The 20,874-nt window shown below is 34.5% G+C and overlaps 2 protein-coding genes across 2 annotated transcripts in view; both read right to left on the reverse strand.

The window, feature by feature from the left end:
• LOC107645585 (uncharacterized) overlaps positions 1 to 17,586 on the reverse strand; it is a 34,076-nt gene extending 16,490 nt beyond the window's left edge. Inside the window, exons 1-2 of the mRNA XM_088491366.1 lie at positions 17,279 to 17,586; positions 16,744 to 16,976 (exon numbers count right to left, since the gene is read on the reverse strand). The gene's annotated coding sequence lies outside the window, so the exon portion shown is untranslated. The remainder of the gene's footprint in view (positions 1 to 16,743; positions 16,977 to 17,278) is intronic.
• Positions 171 to 17,419, reverse strand: LOC107646339 (indole-3-pyruvate monooxygenase YUCCA4-like). Its single transcript, XM_088490359.1, has 3 exons — positions 17,353 to 17,419; positions 16,744 to 16,976; positions 171 to 539 (listed from the first exon to the last, which is right to left on the reverse strand). The coding sequence occupies exons 1-3, from the start codon at positions 17,417 to 17,419 to the stop codon at positions 171 to 173; spliced, it is 669 nt and encodes a 222-aa protein (XP_088346485.1).
• Positions 17,587 to 20,874: the final 3,288 nt, after the last annotated feature.

Below are 20,874 nucleotides of genomic sequence, written 5' to 3' on the forward strand. Positions count from 1 at the left end.
TCATCACAACTACAGGAGTCATCATCAGAACCAGTTTCAGTGCCATTCGGAGGAGGTTCATACAACTCGTCCTCCCCACTACCATTCCCATCCCCTGCTGTCGATGGTGATGACTGAAGCTCCCGCATGATACTGTCCACATCAACTGCATCATCAAATTCTTCCGGGCCCTATTCTGCAGCAGCTTCTTCTTCCACAATCTGTGGCTCATCAACAGGGTGATCGAAGTAAATATAGAACTCGTTGATATTTGAATTCTTCAACTTGTTCTCTCGCATTTCATTGATTCCAGCATCCCCCCTCAGTATGTGCAGTCCAGACTCAAGATCATTACTGGTTGGGTCATACCAATAGACTGCCCTGTATGTTGCATACCCCAGACCCTTGAATAGTGTAACCAAATCCCCAAAATTCACAAAGTCCAAATCCATCTCTGGAAATTTCTCAACCTTCCCACCAATATACTCAAGAGTGCCACCGGGTCCTCTATCAAAATGACCTCCATGGTGAAAAACAGGTACAGCATATATATCAACCATCTGCATTATGCACAGATATAGCAATCACACATTAAACCCTAGATCAAGTGCCTGAGAATTTGAAATCAGTTAAATCCCTATAGAATTTTTTCCAGTCTTTTCCCCGAAACAGAGCAAGCGATCATCACTAACCCCAACCCCATGCATTATATTCTACCAAATACTTAAATAAGAACGAACAGTGTGATTCGACTAATACCCTTACCTCTGTAGCAGAAGGCACCTTCTTGCAAGACGAAGCCTGTCAAATCCTTCACCACCCGCAACGTCCACTGAGCACACAACACCTTCTCAACGAGTTGAAGACGTTCTTTTTTTTTGGAGGGAGAAAGAAACTGTTTATCTTCAGGTAGGATTTTCAGTAATTACAGGCATGGCTTCTGGGTGTTATGGGAATAACAATATGTGAAATGGGCTCAGGGATCGATCTGTCCTTCGATTTTTAGTACCCCTCCAGCTCAGCAACCTAAACGGACAGGTCACACTCCCCCCAGCCACATCAGCCTTCTCCGGTGATGTTTTTCAACCCAAATCGACGGAGGGGTTCAATTGTCCCAGATTTTACAAGGTGAGGGGCTTAAAAGTATTTTCAAATCTTAAGGGACGAAAATGTCCAATTTTAAAAAGGTCAGGGACCGATATGTCTTTTACTCTAAAAACAATAATCAATCAGATAAATAACAGATCAAATCTTGTTTGCCTACAGGAAAACACAGCTTAATTCTTTAGTTTCAGATGAATTTTTAGTTTATATGATTAAGGAGAAGAATAGATAAAATAGATATTTCGATAAAATTAAATGATGAAATAATAATTTTAAAATTAAATGTACTTTATTAAAAATATTTAAGAACATAATTTATTAATATATTATTTAGTTTTAATAATAATTTTTAATTTAAATTATAAAATAAATATATTAAATATATTTTATAAAGTACCGTTTAAATTTAAAATATCAATTATTTAATTTAAATTATTTAATTTTTTATTATTTTTAAATTTATTTAATTATTTCTAATAAAATAATTTTTAAAATAATAAAATTTAAATTTAAAAAGATAAAATCACAATTTATTTATATTTATATTTTAAAAAATATTGGATGTTATAACTAGCGGCTAATGAATACAAATAGTATGTAAAAAAATTTTATTTTTGAAACAAAATAAAATTATTTTAAAAAAATTATATACACAATTTTTTTTATTCTTAAAGTGTTTAATATTCAAAAAAAAATTGTTATAACATATACTTATATTTGTGACAAATAATTAACTTGTTATAAACAATATTGAATTTTGTGACAAACTAATTTTTTGTTACAAAACAATTGGAGTTTTTGAAAAAAAAAATTGTTACAAAATATTTCAAATTTTCGCAACTTCTTTTTTGTTTTGTTAAAAAATATTACAATATTTTGTAACAAAACATCATCTTGTTACAAAAACTAACATAATTTGTAACAAAATAAAACAAGTTGTTACAAAATATTATCATGTATTGTAACAATTTATAATGTTGTTACAAAACATTATTCTTTTGTAACAATCACTAATTATTATTACAAACAACAATTTTTTTGTAACAATTTTAAATTTGATACAAATTTTTTGTTACAAATGTTCAATTTTCTTGTAGTGCTACTTACAGCAACCATCCATCGATATCAACAATTTACCCAGAGAGAGAAACCCGAACTGGAAGGAGGACAGCGGAAAAGAAGGTCTAGGTTTCGGATCGAAAGATACACCGAGCAAGAGAGAGCGAGAGAGCGTCTCAAGCACAGGATGGTATAATGCAAGAAAGGCTCGAGAAACATGATCTGGAAGGGAAAATCGGGGTTGAAGGGCTAGGGTTTGAGAGTGACCGCGACACTGTGAGAGACAAAGCGAGAAAACGGGAGGTCACATAGAGGAGTTGGATGGGGGATCACAACATCGACAGAGATGATATAGGCCAGAAGGAAAGAGTGGGCTATCTAGAAGAGAATGAAGGGGAAAATGGGATTTAGGGTTTTCGAGCGAGATAGGGAGAGGAGGGGACGGCTTGAAGTGAAAGATAGAGAATAGAGGAAGAAGATGAGGGGAAGAATGAAAGGCTTTTAAGTTGGGTGAACACGGGTTCGGTTCGGGTTTAACATAAAATTAGAATAGAATTAATCAAAATGTAATTGGTTTAGGTTCAAGATGAAATTAGAACCGAATCAATTAAAATGTAATTAGTTCAGTTTGGTTTGGATTTATATTTTTTTGTATATGTATTCGAATCAAACCAAATGGATTTGGATCCTCTAAAGTTTGAATTTTACTTTAGAGAGTAAAGTGTGATCTTCTACCTTTGAATAGTTTTTCTTTCATATTTATTTTTGGTCCCACCTATGAAATCAATTGTGAGAGATCACACCTTACTCTCTAAGGTGAAATTCAAACTTTAGAGGATCCAAATCCAAACCAAATCGATTAAGAACGATTTAGTTTGGTTCGGATGATTGGGTACCTGATATCTTTGAAATTTATAAAAAAACCAAATTTTTATCTTAAAAATTCAACAATAACATCAATAGAAATAATTCAAACATGTTAAATATTAAATACATTAAAAAATAAACTCATTAAAACCTAAACAAATTAATAGTGAATAATTTTTGTCTAATGGAAATACAAATTTTTTAATTAAACACCAATTTTTTTATTTAATTAATACATGATCGGGTTCACAGGTTGGTTCGGATTTTGTACCTTTAGAACCGATCCATCGATATCAACAATTTACCCAGAGAGAGAAACCTGAACTGGAAGGAGGACAGCGGGAAAGAAGGTCTAGGGTTTTGGATCGAAAGATACACCGAGCAAGAGAGAGCGAGAGAGCGTCTAAAGCACAGGATGGTATAATGCAAGAAAGGCTCGAGAAACACGATCTGAAAGGGGAAAAATCGAGGTTGAAGGGCTAGGGTTTGAGAGTGACCGCACTGTGAGAGACAAAGCGAGAAAAGGGGAGAAAACGGGAAGTCACACAGAGGAGTTGGACGGGGATCACAACATCGACAGAGATGATATAGGCCAGAAGGAAGGAGTGGACTATCTAGAAGAGAATGAAAGGGAAAAAGGGATTTAGGGTTTCCGAGCGAGATAGGGAGAGGAGAGGACGGCTTGAAGTGAAAGATAGAGAATAGAGGAAGAAGATGAGGGGAAGAATGAAAGGCTTTTAAGTTGGGTGAACAGGGTTCGGTTCGGGTTTAACATAAAATTAGAATCGAATTAATCAAAATGTAAATGGTTTAGGTTCAAGTTGAAATTAGAACCGAATCAATTAAAATGTAATTAGTTCGGTTTGGTTTGGATTTATATTTTTTTGTATATGTACTCGAATCAAACCAAATGGATTTGGATCCTCTAAAGTTTGAATTTCACTTTAGAGAGTAAAGTGTGATCTTCTACCCTTGAATAGTTTTTCTTTCATATTTATTATTGGTCCCACCTATGAAATCAATAGTGAGAGATCACACTTTACTCTCTAAAGTGAAATTTAAACTTTAGAGGATCCAAATCCAAACCAAATCGATTAAGAATGATTTAGTTCGGTTCGGATAATTGGGTACCTGATAACTTTGAAATTTATAAAAAAACCAAATTTTATTTTAAAAATTCAACAATAACATCAATAGAAATAATCCAAACATGTTAAATATTAAATACATTAAAAAATAAACTCATTAAAACCTAAACAAATTAATAGTGAATAATTTTTGTCTAATGAAAATACAAATTTTTTAATTAAACACCAATTTTTTTATTTAATTAATACATGATCGGGTTCACAGGTTGGTTCGGATTTTGTACCTTTAGAACCGATCCATCGATATCAACAATTTACCCAGAGAGAGAAACCCGAACTGGAAGGAGGACAGCGGGAAAGAAAGTCTAGGGTTTTGGATCGAAAGATACATCAAGCAAGAGAGAGCGAGAGAGCGTCTCAAGCACAGGATGGTATAATGCAAGAAAGGCTCGAGAAACACGATCTGGAAGGGAAAAAATCGAGATTGAAGGGCTAGGGTTTGAGAGTGACCGCGACACTGTGAGAGACAAAGCGAGAAAAGGGGAGAAAACGGGAAGTCACACAGAGGAGTTGGACGGGGGATCACAACATCGACAGAGATGATATAGGCCAGAAGGAAGGAGTGGGCTATCTAGAAGAGAATGAAAGGAAAAATAGAATTTAGGGTTTCCGAGCGAGATAGGGAGAGGAGGGGAAGGCTTGAAATGAAAGATAGAGAATAGAGGAAGAAGATGAGGGGAAGAATGACAGGCTTTTAAGTTGGGTGAACACGGGTTCAATTCGGGTTTAACATAAAATTATAATCGAATTAATCATAATGTAATTAGTTTAGGTTCAAGATGAAATTAGAACCAAATCAATTAAAATGTAATTAGTTCGGTTTGGATTTATATTTTTTTGTATATGTACTCGAATCAAACCAAATGGATTTGGATCCTCTAAAGTTTGAATTTCACTTTAGAGAGTAAAGTGTGATCTTCTACCCTTGAATAGTTTTTCTTTCATATTTATTCTTGGTCACACCTATGAAATCAATATTGAGAGATTACACTTTACTCTCTAAAGTGAAATTCAAACTTTAGAGGATCCAAATCCAAACCAAATCGATTAAGAACGATTTAGTTCGGCTCGGATAACTGGGTACCTGATAACTTTGAAATTTAAAAAAAAAAACCGAATTTCTATCTTAAAAATTCAACAATAACATCAATAGAAATAATCCAAACATGTTAAATATTAAATACATTAAAAAATAAACTCATTAAAACCTAACCAAAATTAATAGTGAATACTTTTTTTCTAATGGAAATACAAATTTTTTAATTAAACACCAATTTTTTTATTTAATTAATACATGATCGGGTTCACAGGTTGGTTCGGATTTTGTACCTTTAGAACCGATCCATCGATATCAACAATTTACCCAGAGAGAGAAACTTGAACTGGAAGGAGGACAGCGGGAAAGAAGGTCTAGGGTTTTGGATCGAAAGATACACCGAGCAAGAGAGAGCGAGAGAGCGTCTCAAGCACAGGATGGTATAATGCAAGAAAGGCTCGAGAAACACGATCTGGAAGGGGAAAAATTGAGATTGAAGGGCTAGGGTTTGAGAGTGACCGCGACACTGTGAGAGACAAAGCGAGAAAAGGGGAGAAAACGGGAGGTCACACAGAGGAGTTGGACGGGGGATCACAACATCGACAGAGATGATATAGGCCAAAAGGAAGGAGTAGGCTATCTAGAAGAGAATGAAGGGAAAAATGGGATTTAGGGTTTTCGAGCGAGATATGGAGAGGAGGGGACTGCTTGAATTGAAAGATAGAGAATAGAGGAAGAAGATCAGGGGAAAAATGAAAGGCTTTTAAGTTGGGTAAACACGGGTTCGGTTTGGGTTTATCATAAAATTAGAATCGAATTAATCATAATGTAATTGGTTTGGGTTCAAGTTGAAATTAGAACCAAATCAATTAAAATGTAATTTGTTCGGTTTGGATTTATATTTCTTTATATATGTACTCGAATCAAACCAAATGGATTTGGATCCTCTAAAGTTTGAATTTCACTTTAGAGAGTAAAGTGCGATCTTCTACCCTTGAATAGTTTTTCTTTCACATTTATTCTTGGTCCCACCTATGAAATCAATAGTGAGAGATCACACTTTACTCTCTAAAGTAAAATTCAAACTTTAGAGGATCCAAATCCAAACCAAATCGATTAAGAACGATTTAGTTCGGTTCCGATAATTGGGTACCTGAAACCTTTGAAATTTATAAAAAAACCAAATTTTTATCTTAAAAATTCCACAATAACTTCAATAGAAATAATCCAAACAAGTTAAATATTAAATACATTAAAAAATAAACTCATTAAAACCTAAACAAATCAATAGTGAATAAATTTTGTCTAACGGAAATACAATTTTTTTAATTAAACACCAATTTTTTTATTTAATTAATACATGATCAGGTTCACAGGTTGGTTCGGATTTTGTACCTTTAGAACCGATCCATCGATGTCAACAATTTACCCAGAGAGAGAAATCCGAAATGGAAGGAGGACAGCGAGAAAGAAGGTCTAGGGTTTCGGATCGAAAGACACACCGAGCAAGAGAGAGCGAGAGAGCGTCTCAAGCACAGGATGGTATAATACAAGAAAGGCTCGAGAAACACGATCTGAAAGGGGGAACATCGGGGTTGAAGGGCTAGGGTTTAAGAGTGATCGCGACACTGTGAGAGACAAAGCGAGAAAAGGGGAGAAAACGGGAGGTCACACAGAGGAGTTGGACGGGGGATCACAACATCGACAGAGATGATATAGGCCAGAAGGAAGGAGTAGGCTATCTAGAAGAGAATGAAGGGAAAAATGGGATTTAGGGTTTCCAAGCGAGATATGGAGAGGAGGGGACTGCTTGATTTGAAAGATAGAGAATATAGGAAGAAGATGAGGGGAAGAATGAAAGGCTTTTATGTTGGGTAAACACGGGTTTGGTTCGGGTTTATCATAAAATTAGAATCGAATTAATCATAATGTAATTGGTTTGGGTTCAATTTGAAATTAGAACCAAATCAATTAAAATGTAATTTGTTCGGTTTGGATTTATATTTCTTTATATATGTACTCGAATCAAACCAAATGGATTTGGATCCTCTAAAGTTTGAATTTTACTTTAGAGAGTAAAGTGTGATCTTCTACCTTTGAATAGTTTTTCTTTTATATTTATTCTTGGTCCCACCTATGAAATCAATAGTGAAAGATCACACTTTACTCTCTAAAGTGAAATTCAAACTTTAGAGGATCCAAATCCAAACCAAATCGATTAAGAACGATTTAGTTCGGTTCGGATAATTGGGTACCTGATACCTTTGAAATTTATAAAAAAAAACAAATTTTTATCTTAAAAATTCAACAATAACATCAATAGAAATAATCCAAACAAGTTAAATATTAAATACATTAAAAAATAAACTCATTAAAACCTAAACAAATTAATAGTGAATAATTTTTGTCTAATGGAAATACAAATTTTTTAATTAAACACCAATTTTTTTATTTAATTAATACATGATCGGGTTCATAGGTTGGTTCAGATTTTGTACCTTTAGAATCAATCCATCGATATCAACAATTTACCCAGAGAGAGAAATCCGAACTGGAAGGAGGACAGCGGGAAAGAAGGTCTAGGGTTTTGGATCGAAAGATACACCGAGCAAGAGAGAGATAGAGCGTCTCAAGCACAGGATGGTATCATGCAAGAAAGGCTCGAGAAACATGATCTGGAAGGGGAAAAATCGGGGTTGAAGGGCTAGAGTTTGAGAGTGACCGCGACACTGTGAGAGACAAAGCGAGAAAATGGGAGAAAACGGGAGGTCACACAGAGGAGTTGGACGGGGGATAACAACATCGACAGAGATGATATAGGCCAGAAGGAAGGAGTGTGCTATCTGGAAGAGAATGAAGGAGAAAATGGGATTTAGAGTTTTCGAGCGAGATAGGGAGAGGAGGGGACGGCTTGAAGTCAAAGATAGAGAATAGAGGAAGAAGATGAGGGGAAGAATGAAAGGCTTTTAAGTTGGGAGAACACGGGTTCGGTTCGAGTTTAACATAAAATTTGAATCGAATTAATCAAAATGTAATTGGTTTAGGTTCAAGATGAAATTAGAACCGAATCAATTAAAATGTAATTAGTTCGGTTTGGTTTGGATTTATATTTTTTTGTATATGTACTCGAATAAAACCAAATGGATTTGGATCCTCTAAAGTTTGAATTTTACTTTAGAGAGTAAAGTGTGATCTTCTACCCTTGAATAGTTTTTCTTTCATATTTATTCTTGGTCCCACCTATGAAATCAGTAGTGAGAGATCACACTTTACTCTCTAAAGTGAAATTCAAACTTTAGAGGATCCAAATCCAAACTAAATCGATTAAGAACGATTTAGTTCGGTTCGGATAATTGGGACCTGATACATTTGAAATTTATAAAAAAAAAGTTATCTTAAAAATTCAACAGTAACATCAATAGAAATAATCTAAACATGTTAAATATTAAATACATTAAAAAATAAACTCATTAAAACCTAAACAAATTAATAGTGAATAATTTTTATCAAATGGAAATACAAATTTTTTAATTAAACACCAATTTTTTATTTGATTAATACATAATCGGGTTCACAGGTTAGTTCGAATTTTGTACATTTAGAACTGATCCATCGATATCAACAATTTATCCAGAGAGAGAAACCCAAACTGAAAGGAGGACAGCGGGAAAGAAGGTCTAGGGTTTCGGATCGAAAGATACACCGAGCAAGAGAGAGCGAGTGAGCATCTCAAGCACAGGATGGTATAATGCAAGAAAGTTTCGAGAAACACGATCTGGAAGGGGAAAATCGGGGTTGAAGGGCTAGAGTTTGAGAGTGACCGCGACACTGTGAGAGACAAAGTAAGAAAAGGGGAGAAAACGGGAGGTCACACAGAGGAGTTGGACGGGGGATCACAACATCGACAGAGATGATATAGGCCAGAAGGAAGGAGTGGGCTATCTAGAAGAGAATGGAGGGGAAAATGGGATTTAGGATTTCCGAGCGAGATATGGAGAGGAGGGGACGGCTTGAAGTGAAAGATAGAGAATAGAGGAAGAAGATGAGGGGAAGAATGAAAGGCTTTTAAGTTGCGTAAACACGGGTTCAGTTCGGGTTTAACATAAAATTATAATCGAATTAATCATAATGTAATTAGTTTAGGTTCAAGATGAAATTAGAACCGAATCAATTAAAATGTAATTAGTTCGGTTTGGATTTATATTTTTTTGTATTTGTACTCGAATCAAACCAAATGGATTTGAATCCTCTAAAGTTTGAATTTCACTTTAGAGAGTAAAGTGTGATCTTCTACCCTTGAATAGTTTTTCTTTCATATTTATTCTTGGTCCCACCTATGAAATCAATATTGAGAGTTCACACTTTACTCCCTAAAGTGAAATTCAAACTTTAGAGGATCCAAATCCAAACCAAATCGATTAAGAACGATTTAGTTCGGTTCGGATAATTGGGTACCTGATAACTTTGAAATTAAAAAAAAAAACAAATTTTTATCTTAAAAATTCAACAATAACATCAATAGAAATAATTCAAACATGTTAAATATTAAATACATTAAAAAATAAACTCATTAAAACCTAAACAAATTAATAGTGAATACTTTTTTTCTAATGGAAATACAAATTTTTTAATTAAACACCAATTTTTTTATTTAATTAATACATGATCGGGTTCACAGGTTGGTTCGGATTTTGTACCTTTAGAACCGATCCATCGATATCAATAATTTACCCAGAGAGAGAAACCCGAATTAGAAGGAAGACAGCGGGAAAGAATGTCTAGGATTTCGGATCGAAAGATACACCGAAAAAGAGAGAGCGAGAGAGCGTCTCAAGCACAGGATGGTATAATGCAAGAAAGGCTCGAGAAACACGATCTGGAAGGGGAAAATTGTAAGACCCCAAGTTTTCGAAAATTAATTTAATAAAATAAATTTTAATTTAGTTATTATTATTATTATTATTATTATTATTATTATTATTATTATTATTATTAAAGTTAAAAAAAAAAAAGAAAGAAATTTGGCCGAAGCCTTTAAGGGAGGAAAGAAAGAAAATTTGAAACATGGCTGATATGCCTTATACATATATATAATCATATTTTTTTTTAACTTGGATTCATTTACTTGGCCAAAGTCATTAAGGCAAAAGAAAAGAAAGAATTGGCAACGTGGCTTGCAATGCTTATATACATATATATTATCCTGACACAATCTTATTCATTAACCATCATCATGCCTGCTTTCATTATATTCAATATCACCACCGAAATCAAAACTGGGAAAGGGTATGAAGTGAGAGAGGCCGAGAGTGTCTCTCGAAGGACCGTGACCTTCCATGAGCTTTTGGCTCTGATTTCTTTAAATCCGTAACTCCAATAAAAAATCTAATTCGGTAAAAGTGTTCGTATTCTTCTCCTCTACACGTTGGCATATCTTTTATTCGGTGGAAGCTGACGGTGACGTAGCTCCTCTTTCCTTTGAGTTCGACCAACTGGAGTTCTAGGAGGCACAGATGATTTCTGACGCTTTCCTCTTCAGCAGCTTGGTCAGAAAACTTTTCCGGAGGTCCCGTTAGTTTGACTTCGTATGGAGGTAGGATTTGGTAACTTTATAATAATTAAATGTGAGTTTGATAAGTGAATGTTAATTTAGTTGATTATTGCTTGAATTTGAATGAGTTTATGTTAAATTATTTTTGAATTATTGTTGTTTGCTTGAGATTTTGATTCAGTTATGTATGAACAACTAGTTGGGATGCTTTGATTATTTTGGGAGTAAGAAATGGAATTTTCAAAAGCTTTAAGAAATATATTAACTGATTTTGAATTATTAAAGAAATATTTTTGCTGCTGGAGTCGGTTAGATTATTAATTGTTTAAAAGATTTTGGAGAATGGCATAAAGATGTGGTTTTAGTTTTAAAAGAAAAAGAGAAGATAAATCGGCACGTGTACTTATGAGAATGATTGAAAGGTCACGAGAGGGTGACGGAAAGTAAATAGTTATGGTGCCGATGTGAAAGTGTTAAGCCGTAGGCTTTGTTTTTGAATGATTGTGCGGGGACGCCCGTGTATATGAAACGGCTTCCAGGAGAAAGTGGCACATGCTTCAGCTGGAGAATCAGCGCCTGCAAGAAGTGGAAACTTGCAGAGGTTATGCCGCTGGAATGCCTTATCTGACTTGCGAGTCGGATTGCGTCGAGTGCGGGTCGAAACCGACAAATGAGCTCATTACCTGCGATAGAAATAGACATGCATCATGCTTGTTTGCGCATATCTCTGTGCTATGTAACTCTGTGATTGTGTGTGTGTGCTGCATGACTGATTGACTTCTGAGTTCTTTTATTATTCATGCTTATAAGTGTTTTGTTGTTAGTTGCGATCGGTTAATAATGGCAAAATGAACTTAACTTCTAACCCCGACCCTACTAAGAACTTCCCAGTTCTTACCCCCTATCTCCACCCCTTTCAGCTACAGGTGCAAAGGCTCATTGTCAAGTTACGGGAGCACAGAGGAATATGTTTATAAGTTGAGTTGTTAGGATTTGTTTTCCCCTCGCCTTGTTAATTAGAGTTTTTAGAGGGGTAGGATTTGTTTTTGGAAATCTTGAAATAAGTTTATGTATTTAATTCTATGTGAATATATATACTTTTGTGATTTAGTGGCGTAAAATAAAGTCTCTTTTCGTTTTCTTAATTAAATTTTCGGTTCGTATTCGCGAGGGCTCAATATTAAATATAGTATATAATAAAAAGGTTTAGAGGTAAGTAGCACTCAGACTTTTAGTACGATCATGAGGTGCTAAAAGTTAGGGTGTTACAAAAATCGGGGTTGAAGGGCTAGGGTTTGAGAGTGATCGTGACACTGTGAGATACAAAGCGAGAAAAGGGGAGAAAACGGGAGGTCACACAGAGGAGTTGGACGGGGGATCACAACATCGACAGAGATGATATAGGCCAGAAGGAAGGAGTGGGCTATCTAGAAGAGAATGAAGGGGAAAATGGGATTTAGGGTTTCCGAGCGAGATAGGGAGAGGAGGGGACGGCTTGAAGTGAAAGATAGAGAATAGAGGAAGAAGATGAGGGGAAGAATGAAAAGCTTTTAAGTTGGGTTAACACGGGTTCGGTTCAGGTTTAACATAAAATTAGAATCGAATTAATCAAAATGTAATTGGTTTAGGTTCAAGATGAAATAAGAACCGAATCAATTAAAACGTAATTAGTTTGATTTGGTTTGGATTTATATTTTTTTGTATATGTACTCGAATCAAACCAAATGGATTTGGATACTCTAAAGTTTGAATTTCACTTTAGAGAGTAAAGTGTGATCTTCTACCCTTGAATAGTTTTTCTTTCATATTTATTCTTGGTCCCACCTATGAAATCAATAGTGAGAGATCACACTTTACTCTCTAAAGTGAAATTCAAACTTTAGAGGATCCAAATCGAAACCAAATCGATTAAGAACGATTTAGTTCGGTTCAGATAATTAGGTACCTGATAACTTTGAAATAATTTATAAAAAAACCAAATTTTTATCTTAAAAATTCAACAATAACATCAATAGAAATAATCCAAACATGTTAAGTATTAAATACATTAAAAAATAAACTCATTAAAACCTAAACAAATTAATAGTGAATACTTTTTTTCTAATGGAAATACAAATTTTTTAATTAAACACCAACTTTTTTATTTAATTAATACATGATCGGGTTCACAGGTTAGTTCGGATTTTGTACTTTTCGAACCGATCCATCGATATCAACAATTTACCCAGAGAGAGAAACCAGGACTGGAAGGAGGACAGCAGAAAAGAAGGTCTAGGGTTTCGGATCGAAAGATACACCGAGCAAGAGAGAGTGAGAGAGCGTCTCAAGCACAGGATGGTATAATACAAGAAAGGCTCGAGAAACACGATCTGGAAGGGGAAAAATCGAGGTTGAAGGGCTAGGGTTTGAGAGTGACCGCGACACTGTGATAGACAAAGCGAGAAAAGGGGAGAAAACGGGAGGTCACACAGAGGACTTGGACGGGGGATCACAACATCGACAGAGATGATATAGGTCAGAAGGAAGGAGTGGGCTATCTAGAAGAGAATCAAGGGAAAAATGGGATTTAGGGTTTCCGAGCGAGATAAGGAGAGGAGGGGACGGCTTGAAGTAAAAGATAGAGAATAGAGGAAGAAGATGAGGGGAAGAATGAAAGGCTTTTAAGTTGGGTGTACACAGGTTCAGTTCATGTTTAACATAAAATTAGAATCGAATTAATCAAAATATAATTGGTTTAGGTTCAAGATGAAATTAGAACCGAATCAGTTAAAATGTAATTAGTTCGGTTTGGTTTGGATTTATATTTTTTTGTATATGTACTCGAATCAAACTAAATGGATTTGGATACTCTAAAGTTTGAATTTCACTTTAGAGAGTAAAGTGTGATTTTCTACCCTTGAATAGTTTTTCTTTCATATTTATTTTTGGTCCTACCTATGAAATCAATAGTGAGAGATCACACTTTACTCTTTAAAGTGAAATTCAAACTTTAGAGGATCCAAATCCAAACTAAATCGATTAAGAACGATTTAATTCGGTTCGGATAATTGGGTACTTGATAACTTTGAAATTTATAAAAAAACCAATTTTTTTTCTTAAAAATTCAACAATAACATCAATAGAAATTATCCAAACATGTTAAATATTAAATACATTAAAAAATAAACTCATTAAAACCTAAACAAATTAATAGTGAATAATTTTTCTCTAATGGAAATATAAAATTTTTAATTAAACACCAATTTTTTTATTTAATTAATACATGATCGGGTTCACAGGTTGGTTCGAATTTTTTACCTTTAGAACCGATCCATCGATATCAATAATTTACCCAGAGAGAGAAACCCGAACTGGAAGGAGGACAGCGGGAAGGAAGGTCTAGGATTTCGGATCGAAAGATACACCGAGCAAGAGAGAGCGAGAGAGTGTCTCAAGCATAGAATGGTATAATGCAAGAAAGGCTCGAGAAACACGATCTAGAAGGGGAAAAATCGGGGTTGAAGGGCTAGGGTTTGAGAGTGACCGCGACACTGTGAGAGACAAAGTGAGAAAAGGGGAGAAAACAGGAGGTCGCACAGAGGAGTTGGACGGGGGATCACAACATCGACAGAGATGATATAGGACAGAAGGAAGGAGTTGGCTATCTAGAAGAGAATGAAGGGAAAAATGGGATTTAGGGTTTTCGAGCGAGATAGGGAGAGGAGGGGACTGCTTGAAGTGAAAGATAGAGAATAGAGGAAGAAGATGAAGGGAAGAATGAAAGGCTTTTAAGTTGGGTGAACACGGGTTCGGTTCGGGTTTAATATAAAATTAGAATCGAATTAATCAAAATGTAATTGGTTTAGGTTCAAGATGAAATTAGAACCGAATCAATTAAAATGTAATTAGTTCGGTTTGATTTGGATTTATATTTTTTTGTATATGTACTCGAATCAAACCAAATCGATAAAGAACGATTTAGTTCGGTTCGGATAATTTGGTACCTGATAACTTTGAAATAATTTATAAAAAAACCAAATTTTTATCTTAAAAATTCAACAATAACATCAATAGAAATAATCCAAACATGTTAAGTATTAAATACATTAAAAAATAAACTCATTAAAACCTAAACAAATTAATAGTGAATAATTTTTGTCTAATGAAAATATAATTTTTTTAATTAAACACCAAATTTTTTATTTAATTAATACATGATCGGGTTCACAGGTTGGTTTGGATTTTGTACCTTTAGAACCGATATCCGAACGAATCATTAACAAAAGTCATCGGTTTAGTTCGGGTTGAATCCGATTACTCGTTAGTTCCAGAACCAATTTAATTGGCTCGATTTGAATTCGGACAGGTAATCCGATACTTGCTATCCGTGCTCATCCCTACTTTTAGATTATTCATCGTATCAATTTTTTATTGCAATTTATTGAGGGAGTGACGCGTGGCTTATTATACTAGTAGGAGATTCTATGGCTTTCCAATTTTGATATTTGATTAAATAATGCTGTTTTTTATAATTATAGTATTAATTTTAAATGTGACACCATTTAGGTCCAGTTTGGGTAAATAACTTAAATAAGTTCTTTTGGAAAAAGAGTTTAAAGGATAAGAACTTTTATTAATAGCAGCATATAAATAAGTTATTTTGTGCTTGGATTTTTAGTTATAGAAATACTTATTTTAAAGTTGTAGCATTTGGATAAATAACTCAAAAAATACAATTTTTTTCACAAAAAAATGGATATTAAAACAACGATGATAACAAATATTTTTCAATATTGAATGTTAATTTTCTATAACCTAATCACTAAGATTACAATTGTTTAGACAATTTTGCTCTCTTATTAGTTCTATTTTTTAGGTAGAAATTAGTTCTTCTACTTTATCTTTACCACAACGATGTTCTTGTATATGTTAAATAGTAATAAAATTTTAATTCACAATAATCTTGATGACAATGCCAAAGAAATTATTGTGTAGTTAGTGTTTGCTGTTTTATTGTGTATGATATGGTAGATAAAAATAAAAAATAAATATAAAATGTGTGTCAATGTATATTTTATTGCTGTTTTTTTTTTTTACTTCTAATAGAATTCTCTCCTCTTTTATTGGGGTCAAAAACTTGCTATAACTAACTATAAAAATAATAGCATCTATATAAAAATAAAATCACATGAAAAAAAATAAAATTAAAACTAAGATTTTATACCACACACAATGTTAAATACAAATTTAATAATAAAAATAAAATGGTAAAATGATAAAAAAAAAAAAAAAACGGGAAGAAATATATGCAATAGGTAGTTCAGATGGAATATTGTTTTAAAATGGTGATGGAGGGTCAATGTTTTCAGCAGATAAATCATTACGTAAAAATGATTGTGGAAGGCCAATGTTTCTAGCAGATGGAACCTTAAGTGAAAATAATGGTGCGGGAGCAGTATTTTCAGTATTTTTTTACCGAGCCAAAAATAAAAGTAAATTTTTTTTGTTTTGAAATCTTTTTTTTAAAGAAATGATAGAATGACTTATCAAGAGAAGAAGTCATATATTTGCAAAAAGTTATGAATTAACTTTTCGAGAAGTTAAAAATTCTTTTTAAAATAGTGTCAAACACACATATCGTGACTTTTCATAATTCAAAAGTTAGAAAAAGTAGTTTTTGCTACTTCCCAAACGTATCCTTAATCTAAGGTGCAGAAATCAAATTCTGAGAATAAAAAAAATTAAACCCTCTCATTCGGACCTTTTGATTTTTGTTTTTAAAAATATTAAAAAATTTTAGTTACAGAAATCAAGTTCTTCGATTTTAGTTTTTTCCACAATTTTAAAAAATATAAAAAATCACAATATAAAATAAATATATCACTTGTTTCACTTCTATATGAAAAAAAATTCTTATGTTACATCCTACATTGATATTTTTTTATTAGATTAATTATATTATCATTATCCATTCCTAGGACACAACATCATGCAGAAACATACATATATGATGAATATACCTGTATCTCTCGATTCTTTATTTTCTTGACAGTTCCCAAGTCAATTATAGGAAACTTGCCATACATGATCTTCATGGTGAAAGGTCCTTCACTTGGCCAAGGTAACCCATACTTGCTCAGATCTCCATACACGATCCTACTCACTATAACGAGCAGCTTCTCCACCGTGATTGGGGACAAATACTTCAACAACATCTCTGAATGTACATCATATCCCTTCATAGAATATGAACCTACATAATAATCAAAACAAGAAAATAATAATATTAATCCGCAAAACAGAGCTAGAAACTACAAAATACATCAGAAACTATACAAATACTTCCAAACACATTAATGGCTTAAAAAATAGGTGAAAGCATATGTTTTCGTATAAAGTTATTAGTCGAAAACATAATAATTTAAAAAATCTTGGCTGTTAACTTAAAAAAAATAGCTACATCTGAATCTTCACCTAAATAATATTTCATAAATATTAAATATTAGTTATCAAAATTAGTTATGATGGGTAAGAGGGAAACAGGAAACTACCTACCGGGCTTCAAACAATGATGGAAGATTTGGCACTGAAATTCGACAAGTCCAAAGCAATCTCCACGCCAGAATTACCGGAACCAACAACAAGAACATGCTCATCTTTGAAATCCTTCCCATTCTTGTACCCTGTGGAATGCATCAATTTCCCTTTCAAACCTTCAACTAGAGGGACACGTGGCTCAGCAGTCTTCCCAGTAGCAACCACCAAGAACCTTCCAGAATACTCCTCAACCTCACCGGAGCTTCTATTCTTAGCCTTCACCTTCCACTCCCGATCCACCTCATCGAACTCCGCAAGCTCCACAGATCTGTGGTACAAAGGGTTGATGTTGAAGGATGAATGGAACTGAATTTTGTGTTAAGCATGCTGCAGTTTATCAATTTATCAATTTATCAATTCTAAACCTGAAGTTCCAGCACCTACGATTATCAATTAATCACTGCTGCTTTTTCCACCATTATTATTCTTCTTCAATTTCTCTATATTCTTTTTAGTTTAATTTTAATTTTTCTTTTAACAAGGTGGTTTCTGACTTCGAAAAAGAAAGAATTCCACAATTGTGGTTGAAACGGTTGCCACACCCAACATAAAAAACATTTAAAGCTTTCGGATGGAAAGTCTACCTCAAACTATTTTAAATGAATAAATCTTTTTAAGTAAAACACTAAATAAAAACCAAACTATACTTTCTGGAATATAATTTTATACAATTTTAAAACTATTTATAATAAGTTTCTGTACATTCACTTCTGTTTACGAAAAATTTACACCATAATTGTACTATGATTTTGTCCAGAGTCTGGATCAGAAAATGAGGAGAGATGAGTGAGGTGTGGATTTGGAGGAAGCTCACATCTTGTGTTTGTCAATCTCGACCACACACAAGTCACACTGGTGTACGTATACGTGCTTCTTCACTTGTCTAGTAACATTGTTTCCAGTAACATCATCTTGTTTTTTCTCTCTCTCAATTATTGTGCTTACACAGTTACACTGAATAACATACCATTATAATTTGTTTGGTTTGTTCAATTCGCTTTCACAAAGAAAAATCCATCATTAAATTTGAAGTAGTTTCCGTTTAGTCGGGAATGAAGTTTAGGTTACCTACAAATTAAAAATAGAATAATCTACTAAAATTTTTGTTAACTATAACACCTGGAGTACGAGTGCGAGAGAGAGAGAGAGAGGGGTGGGGAAACACCGGGAGGGGTAGGGCTAGGCATGTTCAACATCTTGGTAAGGATTCAAGGGTTTGGAATCGAGAAGCTTTTCTCCGTTTGGAACAGAACTCGTTCACCATTTTTGTTGACAGGCTACCGGAAGACATATCTAAGAAGGAACTGTATGGATTGTTTTCATGGACGGGGAGGATTAATGACATTTACCTTTCCAAGAAGATGAGGAGTGGGGTGATTTACTTGTTTGCGTTTATCCGATATACTACGAAGGGTGGCTGATAAACCCATATTTTATGATATATTTTGTGCCTAATTTGAGTAATTTATTCAATCCTTCACTCACTTATTCATGTTAATTGCATGGTTTTGCTTTCCCTTCCTTATTATGTGATGAATGTAAAAAACATGTTTCCTATGCTTTAAAAATAATCATTTTAATTATCTCTTTTATTACCATTCGATGCCGTGATTCGTGTGTTGAGTAGTTTCAGATCTCCTAAGGCAGGAATGACTTAAAGGATGGAAAGGAAACATACAAAAATGGAAGGAAAGCATAAAACGGAGTTTTTGGAGAAACTGGCAGTGACGCGATCGCATGGACGACGCGGCCGCGTGCCAGTGTGAAGAGAGCGCGACGCGAACGCATGACTGACACGATCGCGTGCCTTGAGCGAAACGCATATGACGCGGACGCATGACTGACGCGACCGCGTGACATGGAAAACTCCAGATGACGCAACTGCGTTACCCACGCGGACGCGTGACAGAGGCCACGCACCAGAAATTACAGAAAACGCTCCCAGCGAATTCTGAAGCCTTTTTGGCCCAGATCCAAGTACAGAAAGCACATATTAGAGGTTATAAAGTGGGAGAATGCATCCATTCAGGAGGGAGCTCGCCAATTTAGTTACTTTCTATGATTTAGATTTAGTTTTGAGGGAGGTTCTCTCCTCTCTCTTTAGGATTAGGATTTAGATTTAGGATTTTATTCGCTTTCAGAATTATCTTTTTATCAGGTTCAATATTCATTTTTTATTTATTTTCTCAATTTAATTTATGAATTCTTCTATGTTCCAGACTACTCTTTGGATTAATGTTATTTGAGGTATTTCAGTTTATGATTGCTTTCTTTTATTTACATTATTGTTATTCCCAATCTGAAGACATTTTTATTCCAGTAGATTTACTTTTTCCCTTTTTGGTCTTGGTTAAGAAATCAGTAACTCAGGAGTTATCAAACTCAACATAATTGATAATTGATATCCTTGCTAATTGAATTGAACTTCAATAATCCCAATCTTTTCTTAGGAAATAAATAGGATTCGAAGATCAAACTAATTAGTCACTTGACTTTCCTTTGCTTTAGTAAAGGTTAACTAAGTGGAATTAAGATTCAATTTTCATTATCATTGATAAGGGTAACTAGGCTTGGACTTCCAATTTCTCATACCTTGCCAAAAGTTTGCTTTACAGTTAATTATTTATTTTAATTGTCATTTAAATTATTTATCATATTTATTCCTCTTTCTCAAACCCCAATTTACAATCTTCATAACCAATAATAAGAACATACTTCCCTGCAGTTCCTTGAGAAGACGACCCAAGGTTTAAATACTCGATTATCAATTTTAAAGGGGTTTGTTACTTGTGACAACCAAAACGTTTGCACGAAGGGATTTCTGTTGGTTTAGAATCTATATCTACAACGCGACTATTTTTATAAAATTCTTTACTAGCAAAAATTCTAACGTCAGTGGCGCTTTGAAGGCAATTTCAGATATGAATCGCATATGTTTAAGGGGAAAGGAGATATTCGTCGGAGAGGCTAAGTTTAGGAGGAATGCCTCTAAAGAGGAGACGGGCCTGGGAAGTGACGGAATGAGGAGGGGTGCAGATACTACGGTGGGTGATCGTGGAAACGTCCCTGATAAGGGTGAGGATCATATGGTAGAAGGAGTGAGTGATTGTGGGTTAAATCTTGCTCGAAGTAATGACTGCTGGGACGGCAGGAAATGATTGGAGCATGAGACTGACTCTCTGCGAAGGTGCTGGTCGAAGGATAAGGAGGACCCGGGGACAAGGGTCATACAGGCTTCGATGGCTGAGAATAATTTAGGTTGGTTGCGGCAGAGTGTTGTCGGGAGTACTCTGAAAGCGATTGACTTCCGTTTGCTGCACAATGTAGCTCGAACGGAATGGCCTCAGGTAGTAAAAGTTTGCAAATTGGGAGCCTACAAAGCTTTGCTAATCTTTGATACTACTCACTCAACAGACGAGGCTCTCTCTGTTGGCATGAATGGCCTTCTGAAGTTCTTCTATCGAGTTGGGCGATGGAATGAGGCTGATCGGAGTGAGAAGAGACGATTATGGCTCGAGTGCATCGGCGTCCCTATACATGTATGGTTCGAAGCT

The sequence above is a fragment of the Arachis ipaensis genome, chromosome B6, assembly GCF_059453495.1.
Source record: "Arachis ipaensis isolate K30076 ecotype BB chromosome B6, ASM5945349v1, whole genome shotgun sequence".
Lineage (NCBI taxonomy): Eukaryota > Viridiplantae > Streptophyta > Magnoliopsida > Fabales > Fabaceae > Arachis > Arachis ipaensis.

Bases quoted from the DNA above. Each gene is read 5' to 3' on its own strand.
- LOC107646339 (XM_088490359.1), bottom strand. From the start codon at position 17,419: ATGCATTCCACAGGGTACAAGAATGGGAAGGATTTCAAAGATGAGCAT. The intron at 16,977-17,352 runs GTAATTCTGGCG...ATTATTATGTAG, and splicing joins TGTTCTTGTTGTTGGTTCCG to GTTCATATTCTATGAAGGGA. The intron at 540-16,743 runs GTATATTCATCA...TGCATAATGCAG, and splicing joins TAAAGAATCGAGAGATACAG to ATGGTTGATATATATGCTGT.